General features: G+C 37.9%; 1 protein-coding gene across 3 annotated transcripts; it reads right to left on the minus strand.

Moving 5' to 3' along the window:
- Positions 1-387: 387 nt before the first annotated feature.
- Positions 388-9,339, minus strand: LOC145478728 (tachykinin-like peptides receptor 86C). 3 transcript variants are annotated; one of them, XM_081456836.1, is made up of 2 exons: positions 9,263-9,339; positions 388-3,247 (listed from the first exon to the last, which is right to left on the minus strand). In XM_081456836.1, the coding sequence occupies exon 2, from the start codon at positions 3,239-3,241 to the stop codon at positions 2,111-2,113; it is 1,131 nt and encodes a 376-aa protein (XP_081312962.1). In that variant the 5' UTR covers positions 3,242-3,247; positions 9,263-9,339; the 3' UTR covers positions 388-2,110. The 3 variants fall into 3 exon arrangements, with proteins under 3 accessions (XP_081312962.1, XP_081312963.1, XP_081312960.1); XM_081456837.1 differs by lacking the exon at positions 9,263-9,339 and adding an exon at positions 5,410-6,544; XM_081456834.1 differs by lacking the exon at positions 9,263-9,339 and having other exon boundaries at positions 388-4,059.
- Positions 9,340-10,231: the final 892 nt, after the last annotated feature.

Consider the following 10,231-nt stretch of genomic DNA (forward strand, 5'->3'; position numbering starts at 1 on the left):
TTAATTTTTGAATCATTTTAAAATAAAACTATATTATATTATATTTTGTGGCGACTCACAATACGGATGGCGGCTAGTGTTATATCCTATTTTGGTCTCTTCCAAGATCCAAACTTTGAGCTTTGCAGGTGATCTAGAGATAGGGATAAGACGTTTACGCAAAATAAACAGTAATACCGGTGTTGCAATTGCAGCTAGTAGTAGAATTATACCAGTGGGAAATTTTAACTCGTTTACTACGTAATTTGTAATCTGCTGAGTGCAATTGGACAATAAAACGACATACTGGTAAATAAAGAAGTATGTTATGCAAATACATGTAATATTCTAAAATGTTACACGTATAAAGCGTATCCAGTGTTTTGAAAAAATTCCCAGAAGCCCTAATGGGTACAGATTTTTCATATTATCCTTAACTTTGCTAATGAATGAAAATATCTGAAAGTTTTCTGAAAAGTTAAAATAAAAAAGTAAACAAATGGCTTACCTTTTAGTTTTTAAATTTTCCGTGCAGAAGAGATTGAAAAGAACCAACTAGCCGTCTTTTTTTTATTTTTACCTCCTTGAAGTTTAAGCGGTGACCGTGCGACGTGACGGTTAAGCTGAATTCATATTGCTGTTCTTATCTCAGTTTACTGTCATTTCGTGTGAATCGAGAGTCTTGGAGACTGACGTTTTCTTTTCTTTTCTTCATTTTTTTCATGTTATCACATAGATCAGACGCGGCACGACTTGCATCCAATCAGTCTGAATACCTTTAAAATTAATCACTTTCAGCTGGTGATATTAGTCCTTATGCATATTTGTGTCAGACGAGATAATTTCGCGCCCAAGCCGACTTATGCATACGAAATTCACGTAAAAGAGGTTTATAGATTCAGTTGAGATAAAAACATATCGCGAATGTTTCAAATATTAAAATTGGTTTTAATATATCTATATTTGTCCATTCAGGGAAATTATCTTTAACATACATGTATTCAAAACCAAAAGGGATAACTACGAACAAAAACAGCCCACAGTGTTTAGTATTGTGCTTGTTATTATTTCATCCAGGAGTTTGATTGTTGCGGTGAAACAATTGTAAAACGAAGAACAATACTTACCAATACATGACAGTTTTTTTCTTTCTGTAATTTAAAACGAATTTACTGAGTTCATCAAGGATACTTAAACCGGCGATGACTTTGGTGTATTAATACCGTGTACAGTAAGAGTTGAAGACAAATTTAATAAAAAAGCCACGTAAACAAATCCTTGCGACGAGAACGTAAAAGGAAATTAGAGGCTTCGCTACGACCCTTGCTTTGTTATATTAAAAAAATGTGAAGAGCTCGTGGCAAGGCAAAGAATACAGGGTGTTTATTACCCTTGATTTTATTTTATATCTTCTCCACTAAACCACCTCTTGTCTACCCTCGAGCAATTTTCATTTCTGTGTCAAATACAACTAGCTGAAGGAAGAAACATACTACTAACAGGGAACTCCAATGGCTTTACACATATACTGCACTTTAATGTTACAATTTCACTATAGTCTCACTATTTCATCAAATGCTTTGAACAAATCAATGCTAAATATGCAACAGTTATCGAGAGCCGGCAAAATTCTGTCTCATGAAATCATAAATTTTGTCCGTAGTTCGATGAATCACAATTAATAAGTCGATTTAGTGCCCCTCCCCTCCCCACCCAGTCTAATACGAAGCCTTACCCTCTTTTAGTAAGTGCCACTTAGCACTGTCAGACGTCTGTCAGAATAGTTTATCATAATTGATTTTGCCATAATTAGGTCACACCCTGACCACAAGAAACGTCAACAAGATGGCTGTTCCCGATTTTTTTCTAAACCATCATAAATGTGTACACCAGTAATAAAACCTACGATTAATGCGGTTATGCACAACGACCTGAATGAGTCTGGCTTTAAACTTCAAGTTGTTATTGAGGTATTAGAGTTACATTAGCCCCTGGGGTGTTGTTTAATCCAGTCATTATGGAGGATTTTGTGTAATCATTAGCATGGCTATTAGTACTACTCCCGAGACAGTACAGGGTAATACCGTTTTAAATTTCATTGTTTATCTGGTGTTCGTTGAAACAAAGCCGATTACAGAAGTACCTGCTCGGCTGTTATGGCCTGGTCGTTCTCTTCTTGAATTTCTAGTCGTTTTTTCGATGTCCGTTTTGCAGTCAATGGCATGTGTCCATACCGGCCATCTTTAGGGGATTCAGCGATCCATCGGGTGATGGACTGAATAGTTGTCGCTTTGAGTAAACTTCGAAAATGCCGACTAAACAGAAACCAAATCCAGGGGTTGATGGCGCAGTTGGCATGGGCCAGCCAAAAAAACGACAGAGGAAGGTAGGCCGGAAGTTTACAGTAGGTCTCTTCATCAAATGATCGTAACAAGTGATTAACATGGACTGGAAACCAGCAGACTGCAAATATGACGACTATAGCAATAATCATGCCTACTACACGTTGATTCTGCTGCACGATTTTGGATCGGGTGTTAGTCCCCACGGGAAGTTTACTTCGTCGGCGAATTCTACACGCAATAATGGCATAACAAAACACCATGAATATTAGAGGACATGCATAAAGAGCCACGAACTTTATCATTTCCTCTACTGCCAAAGACTTAAGGTTTTCTTCTGCGTCTTCGCTCCATTTCCTGATACAATAATGCCTGCCATCTGAGCCTTGCTCCAATCTAAAAATGTAAAAATATGGGATGCACAATAATCCTGCCAATACCCATATCAATGCCATAGCACGTTTGACACCTCTCTTCGTGAGCGGCCTGATAGTTGCGTGTGCTGCCATGAAGCGGTCCAATCCCATGACGACAACGGTTAGAATGGATGCGGCGACGGAGAAGCCCACCGAGAAGTAAGATACCTTACAAGTTATTTCTCCGAATATTCCCGACACCCAGAGTCTACCAATGGTCAGGAACAAGATAAACACGAGTGAAGCCGACGAGGCATTCATGATATCCGCAATCGCCATGTTGATTATCAAAAAGTTGAAGGGAAATTTCTTTCTTGCTTCTTTATCACTGAGTACAACTCGGATCAAGAGAGAATTTCCGACTAGAGAGGAGAACAAGATCAAGATAAAACCTATGATTACCAGATTTGTAGTGATGCTACTTGCGTTTTCAAATGCACATTTGGGTTCCCCATGAGTAGAGACATTTGCTGCTGACGAGTTATTTGTTCCACCCAAAATCATGATGATCTGTAAAGGTGAAAATAGCAATTCAACAACAGTCGTAGACTAAGTAGAATAACATCTCCCGAGTGACATTTTCAATCAAATTTTAAGATAAACATCGATGTAAATAGACTCAACTTGATAACGAACAAAGTTGTTTGTTTCAAAATATCAAAGGATGTATTTACGTCTAAATCGCGTGCGTAAGTGTTTGACGGAGACGATCTGTCATTATAATTGCATGACTTCACATTCAAATACTTCAGCACAGATAACCCAGTCGTCATCACTTCGTTATCGGATGAAAACCGCTAGGACTCTCCGGCTCGTCCGGATCTTAAACATACGTCTGCTTAGTTAAGCGGCAATATTTTTAGTAGACTAGCCAGTAACTCGTTTCTCTCTTCATTTATGAAAACACAACCAGTTATCAACCTTCCCTATTCCCTTCGCAAAGATTATTTTGAGATGATTGACATAGTTGTTCGGTTGTACAATTTTGCTTAGTATTCGCACACCTCGAACGTTACAAAGAACGGTGTGAAAAAAAGCAAACCGTTTATTTGCTAATGTAAATAGTCATAAAAATATCGAAGATTGATTCCGCAAACGTATATTATGGATAAGAGGTTGATTTACATGAAAAAGCGGTTGAGCCTATATTGATCGATATTTCACATTCGATTGTTCATAAAAGGCCTCCGGCTAAAAGCAATTGTTCAGCAAAACCACATTCAATTTGTTAGCAGTGTTAGCGTGGAATTCTTGGTGTAGACGCTGATTATCATAGAAACTTGAAGGCCCTCAGCGATTCCGATGTCTTCAAAACTAAACTAAAAGTAAAATAAATTATGTTTTTACAGGTAGTATAAGAAAGCACAATGTTTTCAACTGACTCAGTAGTCTGCTGGACTGAAAAATCGCATTTCATGGGTAACTAAATTCTGCCAAATTACAAGAACTGACAGGTTTCATTTACAGTTTCACACTTTCATAGCTATTATGATATTTCTAAGTGTTTCCTCTTCATTTTATGAATGTAAAACCACCCAAATATATGCCACCTAACAAAAACAAGGCAGAGAAAAATGCATACTACATGCAGTTTCACGCTCACCTGCCACACAGTCTGATCCGCTTCGGTAGATAAGCCCAATTGAGGACTAAAAGGCACTTTTCCCGAACTTTATTTTTGTGTCAGCATATGATTACGAGATCGATATGCATTAATCAAATAGCAATTAATTTAAGGGAGTTTTTAGAAAATGTCAAACCCGTCTTCATGCGGTGTGTGATGGTCTAGTGGGCGATTCACTGATGCTGGCGTCTTCTTGCTCCAATAAATCGACTGTACAAATTGGACTATTTGACAGAGATGAATTTCTGTTCCACAAGAACGCCCACATCATATTTGCCTGCTCATAGTTTTAGTTTTAGCACCGTGAAAGTAAAATATCGTTGTTTGTGACATTCAATTAAGCTTACCACTGGCTCAAACAATCACATTTTGATCAGTCCGCCAGAGATCAAAAGACTCACCCACATCAGGGTTCGTCACAGGTGCAAATAGAAGTAGCAGCAATTTGGCTTTGTTCGATGCAATGCAGATCGTTGAAAGTTATTTATTTGACTGTTCTGTTTTGCTCACATTACAAAAGTATTATCGTAAAAAGTTCGATCTCTAGTCTGTTTTGTCTGTGAGTGGCCAAAGTCGGTAACAATGAAGAATCGAAGGGATAAACGAACGAGTAATGGAGTATTAGTTTAATGTTATTTAAATATCGAACGTGAATTCCGAAGATCCGTTCTTTTATAGATACAAGCGTAAAGTTATTAGTATAAATACAATCGAATAGTTTAGAAGTTTGATCCATAACGTTTGAAGAATACTGTATTTCGCTTAGTTGGTCCACGAGATGCACGCAACGCAGCGCTGACCAAATATTACATTTACGTTTACTTTCATCACGTTCATTTCACGGTCCATGTGAATCTCGACAGAAGATTATCCAAACAAATAAAATGTTTGTTGTTGAAGAAAAGCACGAACAACTTATCGTCGACGAGTTAGCGTCACAAGTTAGTGTCACCTCAAACCTTTCTGTTTAGATGACACGGAAAATAGATTTTGGAGAATGCGTTTTCACATCAACCTTACTCATTCGAGTTGAAACTTATGTACTGACCTTGCGTTTTGTAATCAACTGTGTCTTTGTCAGAGAATCTTACAAACTGTTCAAATATCAGATACAAGAGTACAAGGTATTGTGGAAGCAACTGCACCCAAGTGAAAATACGTCTCCTCTAAATTCAATTATCAGTCAACAGCGATGAAAATAATTACGGAAACAAAAGGCACTCAATTTAGTGTAAATGGTCTGCCCACGGATACTGGACGTCATACCTAATGTAAACAAAATGTAAAATCTTTTCTGACTCTCACTCGCCGGTTGTCAGTGATTTATATCCATCTTTAGCAGGCACAGCGCGTTCTACTGGAAATCTACCAAACTGATTGGTTCACCCATTGTTGTTTATTCCCTGAGAAAATACGATCACGCGCGTTAGTGTTATAAACTTAAGGAAAACTATTTTAAATTTTGGCTTACAGAAATAGATAACATTGTAGGATTTCAGTGGACTTAGATCCTTTAGAGTGTCAACTAAGACAATTAGACTACTCGCCCTCGTTTTCTATAAGCGATATGGTGATGAACCTGGTAGAAAAATCGCGCTCGTATACTCGAACTGTCAGTTTGATCGATCTGAAACTTTCACATCATCCCTTCCTGTTTTAATTAAATCAAAGTGGCTTTGAGGACTTTGAGTCACTGAACTTTGAAAATATATCATCTGTAACCACCGCGCTACGTTTTTAATCCATAGGTCACAAAATAATTTTTATATCGAGTTCAGCAGGGAGAAGAAAAGCGAATTTAAAGCTCACTACCATTTTTTGAGAACTAGCGCAGAACACAACCGTTATAAAATATATCAGGATACATTATACCGTGAAAGCACCTTGTCTAAGACGTTACATAAGGTAACAAACGTGTCTCGTCCGATCACCAGAGTTAAGACCTGTTCGGTATCCCTGGAGTTTGCTCTGTTCGTTCAATAGCTCAGCTGTTCAATTCATACATAGGCGGACTTGTTCCGCCCGCAACAGACTACTTTTCCACTTTATTAAACTGCGAGATGAGTTGGTGAAATGGATTGGGTTAATGCTTCGCAATTCATAGATCCGTTCCGGAGTTAGTGTAAAGTCTTTTCTTCTTTTCATCGACGCATTTGTTATATCATTTCGCCATGTTCATGTCTATTTACAGTACCGTAGCAAAATTAGGGTATGTGTACATGTGAAAAGGTCGTACTGGTGCGAATTTTAAACCAATATGACCGCGTGATTTCATGCCGAGTATACACGAAGGGACCGTTTTTGATCATTCCAAGTCCTACTGGCTCACATGACGCTCTTTCGTATGACGAAAATGTGCAACCTTTTTCAGTCTACGAGGAAACCAATTTCCTACCGAAATGAGTGGTCGCTCATACTTTACATTGCTCGCATGATAGCGGAACTAAAATCTCGGTACGAAAGTCATCCGGAAATCGAGTGGCGACACCTTAACGTAATAAGGTCACCATACTGATTCGCGGGTCAAAATCAGCTGGTTTTATAGCGTTCGGTGGCAAATGAAGAAAAATATGAAAGTTGTATTTTTTCCGACTTAACGTTTCCAACAAAATGGAACTCATATATATCTATGAGAAATGTTTGACGCTGAAAACCAAGACCAACATCTGCTGACGTGCCAGTCAGTCATCGTTTACTGTTTGGCCGCTCTCGTCATTCGCTGTTATAAACGTCGCTCAATTCCGTCTAAATTGAACGCATCTTCTTGAATTTTGGTTTCCAGCAAACGAGAATGTCCCCTACGTAATTCTTGCCACTATAAACTATAAACAAATGTAAGGATTAGGCACTTCAGTTTCCTACAAATAAGCGCCCATAAAAGAAGTTCTGTTTGCGCAACGCTGTAAGAAACCTAGGCTGGGCCTCGTACTGAACACCTTTCGTCTATGGTTATGAATTGCGCATTGAGTAAACTGAGTCGCAACTGGGAAATGCATCAAAAACAACAACAAACGAACAAACAAACAAAAACAAAGAACAAACAAACAACAGGGTGTGTTCGTAATTCTCGATTTAAATACGATCCATGCCTTGCACTTTTAAAAACACATATCTCTATAACATTCTATGTGCGATTTCTGATGGGTAAGTGCGTTGAGATTTTTAACACCCAAAATAACTCAGTTTTACAGTTACAAATTTACGTATTTTTTATGTCCCAAATTGTACATTTAAATAATACATGCCACATCACTCCTTATATAAGTCTACTTTGCTAACGCTGAAATATAAAGAAATGAAACCAACATACATTTATACACCCTCTATCAGTTTGGTCATAGCCATTATCAAATCGAAATTCGTGCTTTCTATCCACGGTTATCACGAGCTACCTCAGTCTGTTTCTAGATACAATAATTGAGGAATCAACTGCTATATTTTCTATAATCAAAACGTAAGCAGGAAACGCAGATATCTGCAGCCAAAATCAACAATCTTCTTATTTACAGAAAATGATTAGTTCACAGTATCGCTGACCTAAAAGATTATCCTGAGTGAAAAAAAAACAAAAAGCAAATGCAAGAATAGAAGTGTTTGCAAATTCACCGGACGCCGGCGGTTTTTGCGCCGTGTTCATTGGCAGAAGTAGGAATCATTCACCGAGTAACTCAAAATCGATCTTAGACCTCGAAACTCGAAATTCAAACTTAATTAGCAGAAAATTTCAAAATGTGACATTTTAGAAGTGTTCCGGCCCAATTAAACCCTTTGGGATTAGTTTAAAAAAGCCGTTTCCTTTCTATTGGAAATGTAAACAGCAAAGTGCCGATATTGAACACATCTTACTTTTCGACCAATCCTTTTGCCGAGCAATCGAGAATATATTTCCTTTTAAAGCTTGTCATCAAGAGATGAGCTATCAGTCATTTATTTAAAGCTTTGTTTATACACTTGGCGGTGCCATCAAATTGGGGAAATTCGTTTTTGCCCGATTGTTTTCCGTCCACCTACGATCATCCGGTCACTTTCTATACATAGCTCAGAAAATGAGGAGAGAATATCAGCCCTGATCTAGTGTTTGGCTGCTGTCACTTTCTTATCAGCTCAAAATTTGGAAAATACGATACGGTCTATTTTGTTCAGGTTTATTTCGTATCTTGTTCGTTTGCTTTGTTAATGAACCATTCACCGTGGGAGGGAATAAATTTGCAACGTGTTAGATAATAGGCCGACGCTCAGTGATGACGGCTGCGTTTCACTTTGTGGACTCACTGCTGTTAAGAAGAGTGAAAATGCCACTGTATTGTTTATACTGCAAGCCGGAGGCGGTCTTAAATAGACAGTGTGATGATCAGAAAGTGGCGACAACATCAATTACAAATAAAACGATGCTTGAGAATACGTATGATCGTTTAAGTAAAATCGCTGAAAAAAATTACCTTGCTGTTAAATTCGCGCTAATAATCTTGTATTCTTCGTCAATTTTCAAACGTTTTGACAATTTCAAGAAAATTTTTTTCCAATCAATGGGAAATTTTATCTCTTGTATACTTCCTTATTGCAGGTGTCCAGCTTATGCAAAAAGGGTGATTTGTCTATCAGCCCAAAAACGCAATGATCGTAGTTTTGAAAAGAAATAAACCTTACAAATAATGCACTTATCACTTTTCATCGAACAGAAATTGACTTCTTACTTGAGCGCAATTCTCAACGCGCTGTTTGTTCGCAATGTTGTTAAAAAAAAGTCGTTCTACGGTGCCTATATAATAATACACTTGGATACTGTTGCCTTCCATTCGAAATGTTACTAATGCGGCTATTTGTCTACTTCAATGTAAATCGACGGTTAATGTTATGTTTAGCTCCATAAACAATTCTGGCCAAAGAACCTCTTAACCTACCTTGAGCTATTGAACTGCCAAGTCTTTTCTCAGTGCTTTCTCAGGACCACACTGTTGTGTTAATTTAATTTTAACAGGTTACTTGTTAAAGATTGCTCTCTACGCATGGTCTTTTCATTTGCATAACAATCAGTTGAACATGGAAGCGAGGCAACTTTGAGACAAGCTGTAAAGCTGTCGAAGTTTGTTAGAGTTCCTTGTTCGGTTAACATGTAGCATGTATAAACATTATAAACTAATTACAGGTTATTAAGAAACCACAAAAAAATAATAATTAACCAAGTCTCAGACTAGAGGGATTGCGACAAAGTTAAACTATTTGCTTGCTAAATCCGTTTTGACATCAAGCTAAATACAATAAAGGCTGCAAACTTTTCGTCATTTAAAACAAATTACATTTTGAGCCAGACAAACGCAAATTATTTCCTCAAGTTGTTTACTTCTACTCACATGGCCTCAACGGTGCTCTTACGGAACCAGGGAAGTCCTTTTTCGTATGCCATGTTTTATGAGATTTCCTCGAGTTGTATATCTTTCAGACTTTACTGAATTTTTTAGTGACTGCGGAATGTTCCAGAGAGTGTGCGTGTGCCCATCACTTCATGTAATTTTTTAAAATTAATTTTCATCTCTTTTGTAAGGTATCTTTTTACTTCAGTTTTGTTATTGTTTCACTCATTTGTCGACAATACAATGGCTTCAAGATTACGGAATATTTCCAAAAAAATAGTCTAGTCGAGGATTGGTAATTTAAGTTGTATCATTTCTTCCGTGCAGTCGTAATTTCGTTCGTTCGTCTCCGTTCATTCGTTCTATCGTCCGTTCTACCGTTCGTTCCTTAGTTCCTTCGTCCCTGCGTTCCTGCGTTCCTGCGTTCCTGGGTTCCTGGGTTCCTGGGTTCCTGGGTTCCTTCGTTCCTTCGTTCCTTCGTTCCTTCGTTCCTTCGTTCCTTCGTTCCTTCGTTCCTTC

The sequence above is a fragment of the Orbicella franksi genome, chromosome 2, assembly GCF_964199315.1.
Source record: "Orbicella franksi chromosome 2, jaOrbFran1.1, whole genome shotgun sequence".
Taxonomy (NCBI): domain Eukaryota; kingdom Metazoa; phylum Cnidaria; class Anthozoa; order Scleractinia; family Merulinidae; genus Orbicella; species Orbicella franksi.